Source organism: Pagrus pagrus (assembly GCF_965226575.1).
Source record: "Pagrus pagrus genome assembly, chromosome: 12".
NCBI classification, from domain to species: Eukaryota; Metazoa; Chordata; class Actinopteri; order Spariformes; family Sparidae; genus Pagrus; species Pagrus pagrus.
Window position 1 is genome coordinate 22,418 of NC_140196.1, and position 23,781 is coordinate 46,198.

At 39.9% G+C, this 23,781-nt stretch overlaps 1 protein-coding gene across 5 annotated transcripts in view; it reads right to left on the reverse strand.

Moving 5' to 3' along the window:
* amph (amphiphysin) overlaps window positions 1-18,434 on the reverse strand; it is a 29,509-nt gene extending 11,075 nt beyond the window's left edge. For 2 of the 5 annotated variants that reach the window (XM_084369978.1, XM_084369975.1), the window contains exons 1-14: window positions 18,253-18,434; window positions 15,564-15,644; window positions 14,307-14,361; window positions 13,917-14,011; window positions 13,166-13,261; window positions 12,975-13,082; window positions 12,776-12,861; window positions 9,310-9,385; window positions 8,209-8,291; window positions 5,743-5,881; window positions 2,889-3,008; window positions 2,719-2,802; window positions 2,194-2,220; window positions 1,208-1,231 (exon numbers count right to left, since the gene is read on the reverse strand). In XM_084369978.1, coding sequence (XP_084226104.1) covers window positions 1,208-1,231; window positions 2,194-2,220; window positions 2,719-2,802; window positions 2,889-3,008; window positions 5,743-5,881; window positions 8,209-8,291; window positions 9,310-9,385; window positions 12,776-12,861; window positions 12,975-13,082; window positions 13,166-13,261; window positions 13,917-14,011; window positions 14,307-14,361; window positions 15,564-15,644; window positions 18,253-18,321 — 1,143 coding nt within the window. In that variant the 5' untranslated portion in view covers window positions 18,322-18,434. The remainder of the gene's footprint in view (window positions 1-1,207; window positions 1,232-2,193; window positions 2,221-2,718; window positions 2,803-2,888; window positions 3,009-5,742; window positions 5,882-8,208; window positions 8,292-9,309; window positions 9,386-12,775; window positions 12,862-12,974; window positions 13,083-13,165; window positions 13,262-13,916; window positions 14,012-14,306; window positions 14,362-15,563; window positions 15,645-18,252) is intronic. The other 3 variants (XM_084369979.1, XM_084369976.1, XM_084369977.1) reach the window with 2 other exon arrangements.
* Between the last annotated feature and the right edge of the window lie 5,347 nt (window positions 18,435-23,781).

The window sequence follows — 23,781 nt, forward strand, 5'->3', positions numbered from 1 at the left end:
AACTCGTTAAATAATTGTGCTCCAGTATAATCGGTACGCCTGAAACTCATCCAGTGAGAAACGTTCCGCGGTGCAAAAATAAGTGTGATTAAAATGCATTAATTTTTTTAACACGTTCATTTTTGTGTAATTAATTAATCTTAATTAACGCGTTAAAGTCCCGGCCCTAATTCTAACATGTGATGACATTAATGTGCAGAGCGAACATGCAAACATAAGTGAATAAGTTAATGTGCAGAGCGAACATGTGAAGATAAGTGAATAACTTCATGTGCAGAGCGAACATGCAAACATAAGAGAATAAGTTAATGTGAGTGAACATGCGAATATAAGTGAATAAGTTAATGTGCAGAGTGAACATGCGAATATAAGTGAATAACTGAATGTGCAGAGGGAACATGCAAACATAAGTGAATAAGTTAATGTGCAGAGTGAACATGTGAATATAAGTGAATAAGTGAATGTGCAGAGCGAACATAAGTGAATAAGTTAATGTGCAGAGCAAACATGTAAATATAAGTGAATAAGTTAATGTGCAGAGTGAACATGTGAACATAAGTGAATAAGTTAAAGTGCAGAGTGAACATGTGAACATAAGTGAATAAGTTAAAGTGCAGAGTGAACATGTGAACATAAGTGAATAAGTTAATGTGCAGAGCGAACATGTGAATATAAGTGAATAAGTTAATGTGCAGAGTGAACATGTGAACATAAGTGAATAAGTTAAAGTGCAGAGTGAACATGTGAACATAAGTGAATAAGTTAATGTGCAGAGGGAACATGCAAACATAAGTGAATAAGTTAATGTGCAGAGTGAACATGTGAACATAAGTGAAAAAGTTAAAGTGCAGAGTGAACATGCGAACATAAGTGAATAAGTTAATGTGCAGAGCGAACATGTGAATATAAGTGAATAAGTTCATGTGCAGAGCGAACATGCAAACATAAGAGAATAAGTTAATGTGCAGAGGGAACATGCGAACATAAGAGAATAAGTTAATGTGCAGAGGGAACATGCGAACATAAGTGAAAAAGTTAATGTGCAGAGGGAACATGCGAACATAAGCGAAAAAGTTAATGTGCAGAGCGAACATGTGAATATAAGTGAATAAGTTAATGTGCAGAGTGAACATGTGTAGTCAGTGAGTTCTCTTCACTGATTGATGAGGTGTTTGTGATGATGACAAACAAAACAGATGTGACTTACCGGCTGAGCTGTTTGGGCATTTGCCTTAAAAGCAAACAACAGAAAGTAATTTAAAAAGAAAAAAGTGCATATCTACAGAGACAACCACAGAAAGTATTCATTTGTTACAGTTACTGGAACAACTTCACTTTTAATTCTTCCTCTCCTCACCAAATAAGTGACATTAATGAAGTACTGTAGTAATGAATTACTGTAATCACCTTACATTTGTCTGTAATTCAGTAATGTGAAATCTTACTGTTCCTAAATTGAGTAATCACAATACAGTTGCTACTTGCTTTTCATCAGTTCTTTAATTATCTGCATAATGTGCTGATAGCACAAATTCTATATATGTTTTTTCATGCAAACTTGCACAACAATCTCCTAACCTCCTGATATAAAAAGCAACACAGCGGCGCCGGCAGTGCACCCGCACAGAAACTCTGGCCAGTCTGAATCCAATGAGGAACAGATGCTGTTAAATGCTGTTAATGTTAATTTTAAAGAGCATAACAGACATATCTTCTGTATGTCCTCCTCATTATAGGCCTGACATGTGAGCATATGTAAATTTTAACATTATTTTCTTAACTGGCAATGATGTGACAATGAATGATGAGAGTGACACAAATGCAATGTCAGTGGTGTGACAAGTAAGTAATGAGTAATGTGTAATAGATTACTTTTGTGAGTAACAACTCTCTACACTGGTCTTGAACAGTACAACATGATATCCTTAAAAGACCACTGTGTAGGATTTAGTAGCATCTAGCGGTGCACGTCTTTCACAATGTTAGCTTGTGGGAAAGTCTTTTTGGGCTCCTGTGCGTCACGGGACGATGTAATTACACGGTTTGCCCACTACAAAAACCTGGTTCAAAGCCTGGACAAAGTTTCTGCTGATTATAAACTAATGAAAACATTATTGTCAATATTATATTCCATTTAAATCTTACTCACTGGACCTTTACAAAACTTTAAATTAGACAGAGGACTTAACTCACCGACCACATATCCCAAGGAACAGCAGTCTGAAAGGGCCAGAGCACATGTTGTTCATGTAAATACATTTTTACAGAAAAGAACAGATTCATATGATGGGATTAACATAGGCACGCTGACAATGATCACATTGACTTTTGACTGTGACCACACATCACAATTGTTAAGAAATATTGATACATAATGAGGATTACATTTGACTTATTTTTGTATTGTGCTACAACACAAAGACAACACATATAAAAGAGCAGAAAACTAAGCAGCACCAATGAACAGCTTCATCAACAGTGATCAGTCACCTGTCTACACTGAGTCTGTCAAATAAAATATGCCAAGGTTTTTTGTTGTGATCTACATCAGCCAGTGGACAACAGCTGATCTGATAAAATGCAGTTTTCAAACTGTTTTTCATTAATCTAATTAAGACCAGCGTGTTAATGCATTTGTGTGGGGCCGTGCTTGTGTTGTGAAATCAAACAGGTTTAAGTGTACATGGCTACACTGCTGTAGGTTCAATGTGAGAGAACCTGTGGTATCGGCGAAACACTTTCATCTGGCTGAAAAGCATCAAAGTCCAAGTCAAGAAGAGATTCTCCAGGTCGTTCATTGGGCTGTGGACAAGACAAAGCAAAAAGTGAATTCAACACACTCACACACACATTAGTTAATACGGTAAACCTGTGATGACTCCACAGACCTGAGATGGTGATGGTGCAGGTAAAAATTCTCCTCCAAACAGGTCAATGATCTGTTCCTCTGCCACCTCCTTGGTAGGTGTGACCTTGGGTGGTGGAGGCACCGGTGGTCCCTTTTTAAGCTGCCAGATGAGATGATAAGTTATCAAATCAACTCAATAGATTTAATGCATCTTTACTTTGTCTAATTAATTTTACTGTTTCATGATCTAAAACAAAGAGGTTGGAGGGAGCCACATATGGATGATTTACAAACAATTATTAGCCTACAGTTAATTTTTATAATCAACTGTTATTATTTCAAACTAGTAGCACCTGTCTGGTTACCACTGTTAGGACAGAGTAGTTGGTGTAAAGAGCTGCAACCACACTGTGGTGGAAAGGTTGTAAACTATTGACAACTACCACTGTATTTCTGCTGGCTTTGTCTTAGATTTTATCAGCAGCAATGACTGCTGTGAACCATCTCAGGTTCATTCATGAGCTGTGACCAAATCTACTGCAATCTTTGCTCTAGAAACAGAAAACAAACATGTTGATGATAACAATTAAATAGTTAATTCCACCACATTCAGTCTGGACATTTGAACAGCTTGTGGTTTTATTTTCAAGAAAAATGGTTATTGTTTTACAGCAACCATCAAACTGCAGGAAAGAAAAGTGGCTATTTCCCAGTCTCCCAACTCATTCCCTCATATTAAGAGTCATATAATACAATTTATTGGTGATGCAAAAGCATATAATGTTGAATCACAAGGCTTCTCTGTTTCTCTGTTCTGCTTTACAGCATGTTTAAAAAAAATAAAAAAACTTCTTGACGTGCAGCTGTCTTTGCTTTAAATCTATGGAGATGTGTGTTTCTGAGAGTTTACAGAAGTATGAAGTAGATCGGATGAACAGTTCTCGAGATATGCGAACCACTGAGAGAGAGACAGACAGAGTGACACGTCCATACAACAAACGACAGCAGTGTGCGGTGGTGAGCAACACCGACCCACTAACGTGTTTCATCCACAGATCAGCCCATCAATGTGGTTCCTATGGAAACATGCTGGTTACCCACAATGCTTTTATCGTTTAATAAAACTAGTAGCTTTCAGGTGTTACATTCAATCAATACTTCTGGCCTTGACTCAAGAAGTCAATAAATTAATCAATTTAAATTCTGGAGACTTCCTCAAGAGACTGCACTCTTTAAATTTCTAAAAGCTTATTCAAAGAAAAATAAGTTATGATCAAATTTATACACACAAAATGTGATGACATCACTATGACATGAACAGTCAATCACTTAACTGTAAACAAACACTATAATACCATTAAACTGCAGAAGTAAGGAGTTTTTAAAAGAACCAGAAGTAGTTAAAAATGATGCATGTTATTCTGTGAAATAAATAATTAAGACTTTGCAAGTTTTCATTTATAGTCTGTTTACAAACTTTTTTATTTCAGCAGCAAATTTGATGAGTAACATCTGATCATAACTGAAAAAATTTAATTTATATTAAAAAAAATTGAAACTTGTTAAGTTATTTTCCAAGACGTCATAGTGACTCATTTCAATCAAACCCCAGAAATCCACTAAAAACGTCTCATCCCACCAACAGCAACCGATTAATTACATACAGGCACTACAGACGATCAGTACCAACAAATTAATGTGACATGGTGAGTTACCATGAGCTCATGAACACTTGGGAAGGACAGAGACATGTTACAGGTCAGTGAGTCCAAATGCTTCCAGGAAGAAGAGTTTGTTTCAATCATTGGAGCGCTGAAATCTCCAAAACACAGAACTACAAAAACAACTCGGTTCTAATGAAATATTCTACTGATTCTATTTTCTAATGGTGGATGACATGTTCCACAACACTGGTTCCCAACATGGAATGAAACTGTTATTCTACAAGCTAAAAACCCAAAAGATCTGAGGCGTCACGTCACGTCACGTCACGTCACGTCACGTCACCGTTTCCGGTGTGAGCAGCATCACCTTTTCTGCTGCACTGTTGCATCATGAGTCCTATATCACCACAAACAATCAGGGATTTCAGTTTGCTGGCTGACACTTTTAATTTCTGTTATTTGGTTATTTTAACAGTGTAACTCCACTGGAGTATCTGCACGCTGTGACCTGCCACAGTTAGCACATGACCTGCTGCTACACAAAAGACTGGGAACCAGTGTTCTAGAAACACACTGTGTGACACATACTATATACACATACTTACACATCACATACACTTACACACATACATGTACACATGAACGAAGGCTAACACTGAAAGTCAGATTTGATAACCAGAGCAGTCTGTGCAGTCAAGGTGATGTTCTACTTGCGGTATCTGTATATAACATCACTGGTGTTATATATTGACTAACACATACACTGACACAGACAAATGACAGAAACTGATACATGTTCACTCACCAATTTACAGACAAAAGTGCGCAGCAAAAAAACAGTCACAGAGGGTTACTGTGAAGTTCTAACAGTCGACTGAACCAACAAACAATCAAATATATAGAAACAATTCATATTTTACTATGAACTATATATGATCAATAAAACTATCTACTGATCACTATGATCTATACATCAATACAACTATCCACTGATCACTATGATCTATAAATCAATAAAACTATCCACTGATCACTATGATCTATTAATAAATAACATCTACTGATCACTATGATCTATTAATAAATAATAACATCTACTGATCACTATGATCTATTAATAAATAATATCTACTGATCACTATGATCTTTATATGATCAGTATTACTATCTATTGATCACTATAATCTATCCACCAGTGTGCTCGCCTGGACTGATTAGGATTTGATGTACCTGTGTAGGGGATTTGGGCCTCGGTGGTCCAGGTGAGACGGGGCGGAGCATATGATTGGAGCTCACATCTGGACTCTCAGGTGGACTCTCGTCTTCTGGTGGTGATGGGGTTCTGGCGAGTCGCAGTGGTCCTGAATCACTGAGAGAAGAGACAGAAACATCTTTATACTGTTTGCCAAGTGTCAAATAATACAACAGCTTTATCGCAGGTGCTTTACCTCTGACACTAAGTGGACTTCATACGACTGGGTTTATTAACTTCTCAAATATATTTATTGAGTTTCTCATTTTTAAAACACAACAATAACAATAACAACAAGCTCGGCAAAACATAGACCTACACAATCAGAGTCAATCATGTAATGGGAATGAAATAAATCTCTAAAAAAAGCAAAAAAAACAATACAATACATAGGTGCCCTTAGCTAAAATAAAGCCATAGTCAGTCAAATATAATGCTTGCAAGTGTTGAAGCCACCGTGGAATTAGAAAAGCGGAGGTATGGAGTCCATATAATCATAAATTGTCCTTTTGAAGAGTGGAGCAGACAGGTCAAATATTCAAGAGGAAAACACTCCATGATTATCTTTGTCATTTATCCATGACATGAAAATGTTCTTTCTTGCTGCATATGAAAGGATGTTGTACAGTCTGCTGGAACTAGCACCAACAACTGCATCTTGACTCGGTAGCCCAAGTAGCAAAGAAACAGGATTCATAGACAAAGCTCCACCAAATATTTTTTCCATATCTTGCAAAACATCCATCCAATATGCTTGAATTTTGGGACAGGACCAAACACAATGAGTATAGGTCCCCAAAGAGATTTGACATTTTAAGCATAAAGGAGAAAGCCCGGGCTTCATTTTGTGTCTTTTGTTGGGAGAGATTTGTTTCTGGATATAAAATCTTTGTCTACTTGAGGAAACTGAACTGGCCTCCAACCCTTAAACAGACGGACGGACGACCGTAACACACACTAGTTGCCACAACTACTGCAGAGAAGTGTCATTACACCATCACACCAGACGATGTTCAAACGGAGGTACTAATGTTAGGAGCACAGTGTATGACAGCTGTATTGCTGCAGCAGCTCCTGTCTCACCCATCAGTTAACATGGAGTTTGTCTTTGATAATTATCAATAAATATGATGATGTGATCTTCCTTTACCCTCGTTGAATGAGAGAAAGCGGGATTGAGAAAGAGATGGAGGGATGGAGCGAAAGAAGAGTTCACAGGAAAAGTCCTACCCTTCACCTGTTATATATATTATTTTCATGTGTTCTACAGATACAGACACTGAAACTGTAGTGAAAACTGAAACAATGTCCATATGACATCTCTAGCTGACGTGGCACTGAGCCTCATATGACACAAACTCCTCTACAGTTCTTAAGCCCAACCCTAACCCAGAATGGGACTGGCACCTCCATTGTCACTATCAAATAAATGTTGTGTAATATTTAATGTTATCTATCCTCTCTTTCTTTTATTTCCCACTGAAGTTTTAAAAAAATCACTTGTTTGCTTATTTTGGAGGCATTTTAAGTGTGATTTTAAAAAGAGGTTTGGGTTAGGAGTGAGGTGGCTGGGCCTCTGGAGGCACCCGCCTGGGGCTTGAGCCTGCCCGGGGCTCCTCTGCCTAGGCGGCCGGGCCTCTGGAGGCACCCGCCTGGGGTTGAGCCTGCCCGGGGCTCCCCTGCTTAGGCGGCCGGGCCTCTGGAGGCACTTGCCTGGGGCTTGAGCCTGCCTGGGGCTTGGGCCTGCCTATTTAACCTATGTAAACATAAACACAACCATGAACAGGAGAGGCCTTCAGACACAATGACAGGTGATCTTACAACTGATCTGGACTCTGACAACCTTCCAGTTGACAGCTGTCATTAACCCTGATTTTTGTGCCATCCGGTCTGGGATTGGAACTGGCAACCTTCAGGACATTAGTTAGCTTCTTTTACCTTTGGGCTATACTGCCAAAGTTACCCAAATATTATTCATACCAGCCAACCATACTATAGCAGGGTAGAACCGGCCCTGATCGGGATGATCCTGAATTGCAATCTTTTTGTCCAGGATAACTGTGACATTCATTTTTCTTACTTCCCATGTTAATAACAGTGAGCGTCCCTGTCGACACAATACGTGCAGCAGAAAAAGTTCAAGTGAAAACAAAGTTAAAAATAACAGTAAAAAAACAATACACAGACAGAGCTTCTCAAGATGATGCTTCTCATGTCAGCGCCATCTTGAATGATGTTCAGTGAGTATATGATGACATATTTAAAATATTCAAACACAAACAGATGGGACCCTGGTCCACTGTAACATTTTTCACCACAAACAACCTCAAAATATTAGAACAATCTAACAGATGGTACTATCAGGACATAATATTAAAAATGACTCCAATCATTTCCATGAAAACCTAAGTAAAATTTAAAGTGAAACTACTGTGAAAACTGACCTTGGTGCTCCTTGGATGGTGAACATTTTATCAGAATGCTGCTCAGCCAGTTGGGTCATCACTTCATACAGCTGCCGACAAACCTGCACAGTCCGACAACAATGACTCAGTACACCTTCACACTTTACAACCCTCTCCCCAGGTAAAATGTGGCTGCACTGGCTCCAGTAACCCGAACAGTCGCAATTACGCTTAGCGCCAAGCTTGTTAGCTTCATCAGCTTGAAGTCAGCCCACACTTTTCATATTCAGCCATGAGCAAGTAGAGTGCCAAAATCGCCCCTGTCAGTTTGACCCCATGGGACCTTAATTCATAAAAAACTTTGTATGTATGGCAGTGATGAAGAGAAACAGATAATGTGTTGATCCTGTTTGAACTGTGTCATGAATCACACAGATGATGTTTGTCAGTTTGTCATCAAAGTAATGAAACATCAGACTGTGACGTCATTATAAAGATGACACAGCCGACAGAGTCGTTGGTGACGTCGTCTCCTAATTGAAACATTGTAGAGCTGCCCCTGTATATGAGCAGCTCACAGAACTGAACCAGAACCAGAACTGCAGTTGTCAATATGAGCAGATTTATTGTGACGTTCACCTTGTTTACAAGTTTTTCTGAGCCCAGTTGGCTCCATGTTGGTGTTGGTTCTGGTGTTGATGAGACAATGTAGTTCACTGAGTGCTTCAACACAAAACTACATAAGGTTTGACTTTAATACAACAAACTGACAAACATCATCTGTGTGATTCATGACCCAGTTCAACAGGATCAACACATCATCTGTCTCTCTTCATCACTACAGACAAAGCTTTGATCAATAAGGTCCATGAGGGGAACAGGAAGGGGTGGGGCTTCAGCTCTCTGTTCACATTAAGTGGAGGCTTTTAAAGCTTCTGACCAATCACAAACATGGACAACTCTACTGACAGCAGAGCAGAATATTCTCAACAGAAGAGTTAACTGTTAGAGGAAAAGAGGATGAAGTTAAACACATAATTCAGGCTGAAAACAGTTATGTGTGCAGCGTGTCTGCCTGTCTGTCCATCTGAGTATCTTTCTGCCTGTCTGTCTGAATGTGTTAGGGTAGTTTCTCCTCACCAGAGAGATTTCACGGTGAAATTTGGCCTCCAGATTCGTCACACTCTTAAAGGTGCTGATGTAGAAGCCGACCCGGCTGCAGAGCAGAAAGAGAGAAGAGTTGGTGATTATTTGTGATTCTGTGTCATTCTTATTCTCCAGATCATGAAAACATGCTTAATGAATTAATCTGCTTCTTAAACATTTCCTCAGTGGGTCTCCACATATTTTACATCAGACAGAAGTATAGTCCTGGAAAGTCAGTCAGCTCAAAACCATCCATGAACAACTAACGTTAAGTGGGAAGAAGGAATTAGGCCAATTGTCCAAAATCACATCGACAGCAATTTGTTGCACTAGGAATTATTTTTGGAGACAGTAAGACGAAATTTAAAAACTGGAAGCACCAATGGTGCTTATAATTTTCAGCAAGGATCACCAGCGTGACTAGTCTGTAGCCCCGACATCAGAACCTTCTGCATGATTTACACTCCAAGACAATCAAAAAAGCTTTTGCTTTTAGTGAAATGCTTTATTGTAGCATCAGTGCTCAGTACTCAGATTTATTGTCAGGGAGGGCAGTTTGAGTCACACAAATATTGTAATCATGTTTCTGTACTATGACAATCATTCACTTATATGAAAGCTCTTCATAATGCCAGAGCAGCTTATTACTCAGCATTGATAGAGGAGAATCAGAACAACCCCAGGTTTCTTTTCAGCACTGTAGCCAGGCTGACATTGAGTTATACCTCTATTGATGCTTGTATTACTATGAAACTCAGCAGTAATGACTTTATGGGCTCCTTTAATGATAAAAGTCCACTTATTCAAGACAAAATTCATCACCATCGCACCTCAGATGGTATCAGTTTAGCCTCTAACACAGAAACCTCAGAAACAGCTATAAAACCAGAAATATATCTTGAATTATTTTCTACCATTGACCTTCACCAGCTACCTTCAATAATGGGAGTTCTACCTTTACTTAGTACTTTTATACTCGACATGATCAATCTGTCCCTATTAACAGGTTGTGTATCACAAAGTAACTGTTATTAAACTGCTTCAGTAAAAGCCCACACTTGATCTAGAGGTTTTAGCCAACTATAGACCCATATCTAACCTTCCCTTTTTCTCTAAGATTCTTGAGAAAACAGTTGCTGATCAGCAGGGTGACTTTCTATATAACAATAGTTTACATGAGAACCTCCAATGAGGTACATCATGGAACCAAAACAGCATTGGTTAAAGTTGCAAATGATCTCTTAATCACATCTGACAAGGGTCTTGTCTCTGTGCTAGTCTTATTTGATCTTAGGGCAGCTTTTGACACTATTGACCATCTCGACAGTACACACGACAGTACACTTTCCTTCCAATCTCACATCAACAACATCACCCGGTGTGCTTACTTCCACCTACGCAACATCAACCGCCTCCGCCCCTCCCTTACTCCCCATACCACTGCTATCCTTGTCCATAGTCTCATCACTTCCCGCCTGGATTACTGCAACTCCCTCCTCTCCGGTCTCACCCACAAATCCCTGCACAAACTTCAACTGGTCCAGAATTCAGCTGCCCGTGTCATTACCAGAACCCCCTCCATCCACCACATCCCTCAAGTCCCACACTGACTTCAAAATCCTTCTGCTAACATTCAAGGCCATTCACAATTTTGCCCCCCGATATCTTTCCAATCTTCTCCATATCGCCATTCCCTCGCGCACCCTCCGTTCATCCTCCTCCATTCTGCTGACTGTCCCCCCGGCCCGTCTCACCACCATGGGGAGCAGAGCTTCCAGCCACTCTGCTCCCCGGCTCTGGAACTCTCTGCCACCCGAAATAAGGAACATCAGTACACTAGCACATTTCAAGTCCCGACTCAAAACACACCTGTTTAAGATTGCCTTTTCCCTTTAACTGACTTTCCTGTCCATTTTAACTGTTTTTACTCTTGTGTACTTTTGTGGCTTTCTTTCTTATTTTATTATTTTATTTTACTTTTATTTTTAACTTATTTTATTCTATTGTGTACTGTGCATTGTCTTTTATTTACTGTAAGGTGTCCTTGAGTGACAGAAAGGCGCCTATGAAATAAAATGTATTATTTATTATTATTATCTCCCCCGTTACAAAGACTGGGACATTTAATTTGTATTTAAGGAACCGCATTCAGCTGGTTCATGTCCTATTGATCGGATCGATCTCAGTTTGTATAAGTTAACAATGAATCCTCACCGCATACCAAAGTTATTCACGGGGTTCCACAAGGTTCTGTGCTCAGACCAATACTATTGACTTTATATATGTTTCCTTTAGGTAATATCATTAGAAAACACTATGCAGATGATACAAAAATTCAACGTACCCATTAAGCCAGATGACAATCAGTCAGCTAAACATCAGCCATGTATTAAGGACATAAAAACCTGGATGACCTGCAGTTTTCTATAGCACCACAGTAAGTCTGGGAGTTATCTTTGATCAAGATTTGTCCATTAACTCCCACATAAAACAAATTTGAAGGGCTGCCTTGTTCCACCTACAGAACATTTCAAACATCAGGAACATCCTGTCTCAAAAACACGCAGAGAAATTAGTCCACTCTTTTGTAACCTCAAGGCTGGATTATTGTAATTCCCTTTTATCAGGCTGCCCTAATAATTCTCTAAAGACTCTCCAGCTGACCATGAATGCTGCTGCATGTGTACTGACAAGAACCCATATTAGAGAACATATTTCTCCCATGTGAGTGACTCTGCAGAATTTAAAATCTTCCTCCTCACATACAAAGCCCTTAATGGTCAGCCACCGGCATATCTTAAAGACCCAGTAATACCCTATTATCCCACTTGGATGCTGCGCTGTCAGGATGCAGGGTTACTTATGGTTCCTAGAGTCTCCAAAAGTAGAAATGGGAGGCAGAACCTTCAGCCATCAAGCTCCTCTCCTGTGGCACCATCTTCCAGTGTCGGTTCAGGAGGCAAACGCCCTCTCTGTTTTTTGAGTAGACTTAAAACTTTCCTTTTTGATAAAGCTTATAGTTAGGTTATAGTTATACTTTCATTATTATTAATACTCATATCTCAATTAGTAAAGCTCGTATTACTGCTGTGGGTGCTGTAGCCCCCCTCCCCCATTGCTTCTCCCCCCTCCTTCTCTCTCTCCCTTTCTCTCCCTCTCTCAACCCAACCAGTGGAGGCAGATGGCCGCCCATCATTGTGAGGTTTCTGCCTTTCTCTCCACTGTCACCAAGTCCTGCTCAGGGGGGAAATGTTGGGTCTCTGCAAATAAATTAATCAAGGAGTTTGGTCTAGACCTGCTCAATTTGGAAAGTCATGAGATGACTTTTGTGAATTGGCGCTTTACAAATAAGGATTGATTGGTTGATTGGTTGATTGATTGAATGATTCATTCATTCATTCACTCACCCTGAAGGCCTCATGTGATGCTGTTGGACAGGTGTGTATGTGATGTGACTCACCTGTCCCAGAGAGTTGGCAATTCATTCTGCAGACCAACATTCAGATCATCAAAAACTCTCTGAGCCTTTTTCAACTCGTCTTCTGCCTGCAAATAAATACAATTCAGTTCAACAAACTCTACTTCATACAACATCTGGAAATAATACATCTGGACCTTGCTAACCTCAATCATGTTTAATCACAGACTAGTGGACTCACCTTCATCATCTTGCGGTCGTTCTTCATCCCCGAAATCTGCAGCGTTTCAACATGATGACGAGCACTGTCATAGTCGATGAGTTTCCGACTTCTTTTGGACACACGAGTCTGAAACATCACAAAGTTTTAGATTTCAAATGATGAATCATCAACAACATTACATATTCTCTCATTAGAAGACAAGCTGTTACTTTAAGGTCTGGAAACTGTAGCAAGTACTCGTCCAGATTCAGAAGTGTGGAGTCCACCAGCTTGTTATGGAAGTCTTCCCACAATGCATCACAATCCTGCAAGAAAACACATCACAGCAACTCATGCTGTCAAAGGGACACATGAAAACTTTGTACATGTATTCAGTACAATCTACAATAACAGCTGTCAGCATGCCTACAGGTCCCTGCCTGACCCAATACCCACCTGATCCCAACCCTGCCTGACCGCATACCTGCCTGACCCCAACCTCGCCTGACCCAATACCGATTCAAATACAACTTTATTAGCAGATTATCCAAGAACAATTCATCAAGAATGAGTGTGATAGCAACGACAAGGTTAGACGTTAGCCAACATGACTACATGTTAGCAAAAATACCTACATGATACCAAACATGGCTATACATTAGCAAACATGCCTAGATGTTGGCAAACATAGCAACATGTTAGCAAACAAAGCTAGTTATTGGCTTAACATGGCTTATGTCTAAAGAGAGCAGTGCAGAAAAACTTAAAAAGCAGCTGTGAAGACCCGCACACCTGTGATGCATTCAGGTGTCACTCTGTCATGTTTGTACGGTGCATTCAGGAGTCGTTCCGTCATGTTTGTACGGTGCGTTCAGGAGTCGTTCTGTCATGTTTGTACGGTGCGTTCAGGAGTCGTTCCGTCATGTTTGTGTGGTTTGTTCATGTGTCACCCTGTCATATGGGTGTTTCCATGATTCTGACCTTCCCGATGATCATGACGTCATCTTTTCCGTGCCAGTCTGGCTCATAGACTTCATGCAGAGACTGTGTCAAGTTGATGGAAGCCTGCTGCATCCCTGTGGAACCAAAACACAGTCAGTTATGTACAAGCAACAGTCAGCTGATCAATGTCTTGATTTCAACTTTCGTCATGTGTTTAACAGAAACGCGTCAACAAAAACCTTTATAGCACAATCATTTTGTACCAGCAGGAAGAAGAACCCAATGTGGCTCAACTACATCTTGATTACAAAAAACATCTACCAAATAGTGTATTACACATGATGTATGATATATATACATATATATGTTTAGGATATATATTTTTCATATATGATATATTTTTAAATGAGACTGAATGATTTGTCTCACCTTTAATGGCAGACATGTAGGCCTTCATCTCTCTCTGCAACCGAGAGCCTTCAGACTGACACACACACACACACACACACACACACACACACACACACACACACAATCCCTTTACTTGAAACATGATGGCTTCCTGTTTCCCATTCAGAACAGGTGTGTTTTTCTCTAACAGGTGAGGCTGCAGTCATGACCTAAAAACGGTCGAGTGCAACTGACCAGCCGTCATGTCTCTGATGATGCTTCTGTTTAAATTAATATTTCCTGAGCAGACATGAACAGAAGCAGATGACTTAAAATCAGATAGATGAGAAACTCAGAGGATACATTCAGGTGTTACAGCAGGTGTATGAGGGCTGGATGTTACTGTGGTGCCTGTCTGACAGGTACAGACAACTCTCTGCTCTAAAATCAAATACTCAATAAATGAAAATGGTGGCGAGTTGAACTGTAAGGTGCTAAGAATAAAAGCTTTTCAAAACTGAAATGTCCACAGAACTACTACTTTTTAACTTTTATTTTAAAATAAATACATGAAATCAATGAGTTATACTTTCAGATTAAATGTTGCAATAAATTTAATTTCCATTAAATTATAATTTATTAAAAAAGTAAATAATTCTATTCAAATACTATAATATATTTGAATGATCACTATAACTTTTTACTATTCATTTTAATAACACCCACCCTTCATATACAGTAGCATTAGACAGAAATAAGTTGAGATAAATAAAAAAAAACCACAACATTACGACCACAACAACAAATGAGAGAGGCCTCCCGGGGCAGCTGACAGTGTTGCCAGGCAACAGTGAAAATTAGCTAGCATGCTACTGAAAAACGTCACCTCCAAATCTTGCTGAAAAATAGAAAATCCACTTTGACCATGTTTCCCCAAAAATTCTCTCACCCCGACATGTTTCTTCTTTTTTTTTTTAATGAATCATGTATGTCATGTGAGTCCACGGTGATACTGCACAAAAGATTCTCCATCCAAACTGTTGACACATTATGACATATGTTGTAGCTTTCTTTAACAGTCCCATACATGACATTCTGTGTGGAAAAACATATATAATAAGTAGGAGAAACATAACAATTGTAAAGAACTGATTTCCATGAACCAACAACATTAAAACACGATTCATTCAATACATTAGAAACTTCCTCTGGGTCCATCAGAGCTTTTATTTTGCTTCTCTTTACTCTTCCTGTTACAGCGTTCGTTTTTAAGCAGTACAACGTTTTGTCTCTTACCTCCTGTCTCCTGAAGTTGATGACAACTTGTTCAAACTGCTCATCTTTGGTCTCATCTGCTTTGCCCAGTTTCTGCAGCACCTGAGAATGTATGAAATTATACAGATCAAAACTTTTTAAGAACAGTTTAGTTACATTTTACAGTTAATCAGATTATTTTGTACCTCATCATCTGAAAACACTGATAACTTTATCTAAATAAATGTGTGGGTGAGGCCTGACTGCAGCTCCATCCACTGACATGTTGTTTGTTTATTTGTTTCAGAGACAGATGATTTGTAGAAACCTTTAAAACATGAATTAAAACTGAGCAGCTCAGCTCACAGTGACTCTGCCCCATGTTTAATGTTTAATCAGCTGACTGATCAGCTGGCTCACATTTCTGCTGAACGTGTCCCTGAACGCAGCACGAAGGAGCTTTATTAGCGCACGGTGTGACAGATGTCAGCACAGAACAAAAACTCTTTTGTCCTCAAATGTCAGCTTACAATGATCTCATTGGTTGGCTGCCTGCCCATATAAGGAGCAAGTCAGCCATACTTTAAGTGCATCCGTGAACATTTGAAGACAGACGCCATCATGACCTCATATTAACAAAGAAGCTGAATTTGAGAAAGACCTGAACAAAACTGGAAACAAATTAGAAGAAAATTAAACCCCTCTTTGAACTTTGTTCAAATGACAGAAAATGTTTGAGTCATGAAGTCCAATCTCTTTGGACCAGGTGATCACAGGTAAACTGAGTCGCAGACAGGAAACACCAACACTGACGTCATGTGACCTCGTTTCTGCAGAAAAATGTACACATGAAATAATTCAGAGTTTTCTGTCACTTTAAACAACTTTTACTACCACCCATCAGCATCCAATCAGAACTGGGTAAAGTCTCAGCAACCAGAAACAGTTCCTACCATCAACAGGTTAGTTGCATAAACTTAGTTTAAGAGGAGTCTTTACCTTAGACTGGTCTAATTCACTCTAATTAAGCCGGACTATTCCTTAAACATGGCGACTGAGTCGATGTGAGGTCAGAAGGTTTAGCCCGTCGTTGCTCGATACTTTTGATCAGTGTCGCTCAACAGAAATGACATATTTTCTACAGAAAATGTGTCACTCAACATTTTCCTCTCAGGTCATGCAGCTGGAGACTTGTTACATGATGGACACCATCATATCTTAACGCACACTGTGATTGGGTTACAGCCAGCTGTCAGGAGGATATATATACAGATTGGGATGATGTCATGTAACTAAACATGCTTATTAGAGGATAGCGATAGCTTCTGGTTACCATGGAGATGACTGAAACCTTTCACTGAAACAAAAATTAATTATAATTAATTATTATTAATAATCATTAATTAATAAAAATGAATTTCTGTAAATCAGGCTGAAGCCTGAGGAGAGAGCTTTGTTGCTATGGCAACAAGTTGTTGTCTCTACGTTCTCCGGGCTCTTTACTGTAACATCAACATGAAACAGTTTCCTCGCCTCTTTTTTTGTTCCAAATCCATAATGTTTAAAAATAACATATTTCCAGACAGCCAGAGAAGCTTTAAATGACCATCCTGCTCATAGTCGTTATGACATCACAGGTTCTCTGCTGCTGCTGACAGCCAATCAGCTGAAGAGTGGATCACAGAGGACGGAGGTTGGTTCATCACGTCATCATGGGAGGAAAGTGCGTCATTGCTGCTGACAGGCCGCCATGTTGTTCCTTGTGTGTGTCACCGTATGGTGACGCAGCTTCAGATTGATTCAAACTACTAAACAATTTTGTTTTCAGCTTTGTTTTCCTCCAGCAGACAGCAGCTGGGACATGTGTCTTTTTTCACCCAGAATGCATTGCGTGACAGGCTGAGTCAGTTTTCGTCTTTATGTGAACAGTTTGAGTGTCAAAGATCATTTTAACCCAACTGGTGACATCTCAGCACCACGGACAGTAATAGATTACTTTATTTCTTTATAGAGTAATACAGTACTTTATTTTAAAGGGGGGGAAAAAGACTTTTACTTTGAATTCAATTATATTATTCACAACATTTAACTTTTTTTCATTAATTGTTTTAAAACATGTAATTGACTTTAAAATGAAGAAATACATTCATATTTATGCAAATAAACACATAAACGTACTGATAGACACAGCACAGTCTGTATGTACTGCTACACAGTAAATATTCAGTCTAAATGGATTTATTTACTTATGTACATATAGCAAACATAGTACAGGCAGCCTGCAGGTGGCTGATCTGGCCTCAGAAGTGACGTCATCACGCCACAGACCGGGCATCCCCGCCCCCCCTTCTGCCGACCTTGGAGCAGGAAAACACCTCCTCCTGTCATTTCTTCAAAGCGTGAAATTCACGCGTGACATATTTCACCGCACATGTGACGTCATCGAAAGGAGTTACAGTGGACGTTAATCCGCTTCAGCCAATCAAAACGCTTTCGGTCAGATTCTGATGATTTTACTCTTTTATGTGCATATTTTGGAAACATCATGACGTCACTCTCCCTCCAACTGATAATTACAATCTAAATAATAATATGAATAAAAGGAAACACCAGAAAAGACTTGAATAATCTGAGACAGGCCTGCAGCCTCCAAACAGCTTCCAGTCCTCCTCCATCTGTCCTCCATCCCTCCATCACCACCTGCACCACCACCACCACCATCAGCTCTTACCTTTTCCTGCGCGCGGTTCAGTCGTTTCTGAACGTTTTTAGCGAAAATTCCCGTTTTGATTTCCGCCATGATGTCCGCGAGACAGAGAGAGAGAGACAGAGAGAGAGAGAGAGCGAGAGGCGGATTATCAGCGCGAGACGAGCTGACAGGAGGGGGAGGTGTGTGTGTGTGTGTGTGTGTGTGTGTGTGTGTGTTGTGTGCGCGTGTGGAGGGGGCGGGGTTTAACAACGCTCCGTCAGCTGATTGGATTCTATGGTTGTAATGAAACCGTTTTAGATGATTCTGAATACACAGTTTGATGTAAATAGAAGGATAAATAACACTAATGACGTCATCACGTATCCTCGGGTCTCTGCAGTTAATCTGAAGGTGTGTTTGCAGGTGGAGCAGATTACACCTGCTATTTTTGGGTTCACTTCTTGACTGTGAGTCCAGTAAACAACAGGAAGTGATGTAAAAAGTGATGGATGCTGACATAAAAAACCCATCAAAAATCAGCTCAATTAAAGTTGTTGATTAAATTAGACAATCATAAAAGACTCGATGTCAACAGCAGCCATTCACCTGATCGACCAATAAGATTCACGTGATAAAAAGGGCCATGAATCAGCAGCCAATCACTGCACAAGCTGAGGGGAACACATTCAAACATTCAGGTAGTAGGATAGAGGTGGACCTTTTGTTATTGTTATTATTAGAATTATTATTATTAATCAAATGTGTGTCTGTTAATCTGCAATTGATAGCAGATCAATATATTCAAGACTTCAATCAATCAGTTTGTGACACATATATCATCTTCTGCAGTTGAAGTGATTCTCTGGTTTTAGCTTTTGTTGTGATAAATGTTCAGATGCCTGCTGCTCTGATTCGTTGGAGGAGGATCTACGTCCTGTTCCAGTTAAAGACCTTGAATGTTGGCCATTGTTGGTTTAATATATAATTACGGATATAGATATTTTTCACTTGTTGTATTAAAAAGCTTCTTCTCACCATCTGTGATCCTCCTTGTTTGGTCTGTTGTTTCTGTCTTGTTTTCAAATTGAGCTGTGAGTAAAACAAACTCTGTTCACACAGTCGGACATTATTCACATTAATGAACATAGTTTATGACAGATGTTTAAATTATACAGATTAATGGTCAGGTGTCACAAAAACCTTTATGATTCATCTTTACATTTCAGAAAGATAAGAGAGAAGCAGAGCTCCAGACTGTACTGCACACCTGAAAACACTACATTAAAACACTGCAGTACACACATGAAAACACTGCATGAAAACACCGCAGTACACACATGAAAACACTGCAGTACACACGTGAAAACACTGCACTACACACATGAAATCACTGTAGTACACACCTGAAAACACTGCAGTACAAGCCTGGAAGACACTGCAGTACACACATGAAAACGCCGCCTGAAAACACTGCAGTACACACCTGAAAACACTGCAGTACAAGCCTGGAAAACACTGCAGTACATGCCTGAAAACACTGCAGTACACACATGAAAACACTGCAGTAAAAGCCTGGAAAACACTACAGTACATGACTGAAAACACTGCAGTACACACATAAAAACACTGCATGAGAACACTGTAGTTCACACCAGAAAACACTGAATGAAAACACTGCAGAACATGCATGAAAACACTGCAGTACAAGCCTGAAAACACTACAGTATAAGCCTGGAAAACACTGCAGTACATGCCTGAAAACACTGCAGTACACACATGAAACCACTGCATGAATACACTGCAGTACAAGCCTGGAAAACACTGCAGTACATGCCTGAAAACACTGTAGTACACACCTGACAACACTGCAGTACAAACCTGGAAAACACTACAGTACATGCCTGAAAACACTGCTGTACACACCTGAAATCACTGCAGTAAAAGCCTGGAAAACACTACAGTACATGCCTGAAAACACTGCAGTACACACATGAAAACACTGCAGTAAAAGCCTGGAAAACACTACAGTACATGACTGAAAACACTGCAGTACACACATAAAAACACTGCATGAGAACACTGTAGTTCACACCAGAAAACACTGAATGAAAACACTGCAGAACATGCATGAAAACACTGCAGTACAAGCCTGAAAACACTACAGTATAAGCCTGGAAAACACTGCAGTACATGCCTGAAAACACTGCAGTACAAACATGAAAACACTGCATGAATACACTGCAGTACAAGCCTGGAAAACACTGCAGTACATGCCTGAAAACACTGTAGTACACACCTGACAACACTGCAGTACAAACCTGGAAAACACTACAGTACATGCCTGAAAACACTGCTGTACACACCTGAAATCACTGCAGTAAAAGCCTGGAAAACACTACAGTACATGCCTGAAAACACTGCAGTACACACCTGAAAACACTACAGTAAAAGCCTGGAAAACACTACAGTACACACATGAAAAGACTGCATGAAAACACTGCAGTACACACCAGAAAACACTGCAGTACAAGCCTGGAAAACACTGCAGTACATGCCTAAAAACACTGTAGTACACACCTGACAACAATGCAGTACAAACCTGGAAAACACTACAGTACATGCCTGAAAACACTGCTGTACACACCTGAAATCACTGCAGTAAAAGCTTGTAAAACACTACAGTATATGCCTGAAAACACTGCAGTACACACATGAAAACACTGCATGATAACACTGCAGTAAACGCATGAAAACACTGCATGATAACACTGTAGTACACGCATGAAAACACTGCATGATAACACTGCAGTACTTGCATGAAACACTGCATGATAACACTACAGTACACGCATGAAAACACTGCATGATAACACTGCAGTACACGCATGAAAATATTGCATAATAACACTGCAGTACACGCATGAAAACACTGCCTGAAAAACACTGCAGTACACGCGTGATAACACTGCATGATAACACTGCAGTACACGCGTGAAAACACTGCATTAAAACACTGCAGTACATGCGTGAAAACACTGCATGATAACACTGCAGAACACACATAAAAACACTGCAGTACATGCATGAAAACACTGCATGAAAACACTGTAGTACACGCAAGAAAACACTGCAGTACACACATGAAAACACTGCATGATAACACTGCAGTACACGCATGAAAACATTGCATGATAACACTGCAGTACATGCATGAAAACACTGCATGATAACACTGCAGTACACGCATGAAAACACTGCATGATAACACTACAGTACACGCATGAAAACATTGCACGATAACACTGCAGTACTTGCATGAAACATTGCATGATAACACTACAGTACACGCATGAAAACACTGCATGATAACACTGCAGTACACGCATGAAAACATTGCATAATAACACTGCAGTACACGCATGAAAACACTGCCTGAAAAACACTGCAGTACACGCGTGAAAACACTGCATGATAACACTGCAGAACACACATGAAAAGACTGCAGTACACGCATGAAAACACTGCAGTACACGCATGACAGTACACAAGTGCAACGCTTTAGGAGCTTTCCACCTTTACTTTCCTCCATGTTTCATCGCACTCAGGGATTGGCGAGCGGAGCAAGTTTACTAAAAACCATTTTAGTAAACTCTGTGTACACAATGTTCTCAATGCTCGTGTTCATGTGTAGAGACCCTGGTGATATGAGCAAAGTTTCATGTTGTGTCGAGTCTTCTTAGTGTTTTAAAAATAGCGATTTTGATGCTACCGTAATGTTTCCCCTAGCACGCAATTGAAAATGATTTTGACCCGAAAACGAAAGTACGGTTAATCTTAAAAGTGGCTTTTTCGTCGTAATTATGCTTTTACACGAAGGTTTGACTCGGATTCCTTCACAAAAAAAGCCTAGGTTGCATTTTGTCAGCCCACCTCATTTTCTCTGTGCCCGCCCACACTGTGATTTCTGCCTGCGCTACTGCTACACACACCTGGAGAATAAGAACAGCAACATCAGGATGCTGTTTGTTGACTTCAGCTCAGCATTCAACACAATCTCACCCTAGCTGCTCTGTACCACCAGACCACAGAGCAGCTTCGTTTTTCAGGCTGAGACTCCTAAAATCATTCTCAACAATCGTTCACAAAAAGGGTTTGTTTGTTCATTAGTTTGGATAGTTTGGGTTTTGTTATGAGATAATAATCCAAAGAACAAAACTAGCTGAAAACAAGAACAGAAGAAGCATGCTGAGGAAAGACAGATACAAACTGAACTCAGAACAATGTGTAAAGGTAGCAAAGGTACAAGGAGCAAATGCAGGACTGAGGAACAGACTGTTGATGACCTGACACACCAACTAAATACACAGTAACTATTGAACACAGAAAACTGGTGGGGAAAAGACAAAGACAGGAAGTGTAAAGCAAAACATTAAACATGAGGGGAGTGTCTTTCAACATAAAACAGGAAATAACTAAACTAAAACCCAGGAACATGAGAGTCTCGTTTTACAATCTTATGTTAACAGTTAAATCGATCTTAAAGTGGAAACAGAACCCCTGTATTATTTTTGCTGCTGCTGTTGCGAGGACAACTACATTACTCGTTCTCATTTTCCTCAGAGTAACAACTACAACAACTCAGAACACAACAGGAGTTTGTTCATTCTTTCAGTCCGTAATGGAGAAAGCTAACTGGATCACCAGTCAGAGAGATTTTAGAATAATACAGTGAAAAAGAGGTTTACAGGGAACCGATCTAAATGCTGATGGTGTCATACTCTAGAGACATTAAGTTCATATTGAGACAATTAAATAATAAGACAATTATTATGGCAGGATGAAAATGAAGAAAGTGTTAAAATATTTTTAAAAGTGGACAAAACAACAGCTTGAGGAGGAATTTCTATAAATTCACAAATTAATTAATTTTGTATTTACTAATAAAAAAGTACAGCAGTTTGTGTCTACATGTCTACGTAACCCAAGACAAAAGGTGAGTCAGAGGACACGCTCAGGTGAGGACAACGCTGTAACACCTGAGTCCCATCAGCAGAGGGCGTGCTGATGTCACAGTTTATGTGTGTGTGTGTGTGTGTGTGTGTGTGTGTGTGTGTGTGTGTGTGTGTGTGTGTGTGTGTGTGACAGTCTGCTCTGAGTCGCTCCATCTGCCGTGTGCAGGACTCTGATTTTAACAACAAAGTCTAAAAATTAATTTCACACCGACGGAGTTTCTCCTCCACGTGAGGTGATGATGATGCTGTGCTGAGTCATCAGTGTGTGTATCTCTGGTCTGTGTGTGTGTGTGTGTGTGTGTGTGTGTGTGTGTGTGTGTGTGTGTGTGTGTGTGGTATGAATGAATCAGGGACACTCTCTCTCTTCCTCCTCTTCCCTCCTTCCTCCTCCTCTTCTGTCGTGACGTTCATTCAGGAGGAAACACCACAAACAGTCCTGAGATATTCTGAGAGACTACTCACAGTGTGTGTGTGTGTGTGTGTGTTTGTGTGTGTGTGTGTTACTCAAAGGGAAATACCTCTGCTGAAGGAGGGAGGGATTAAACAGGCAGAGAGGTAT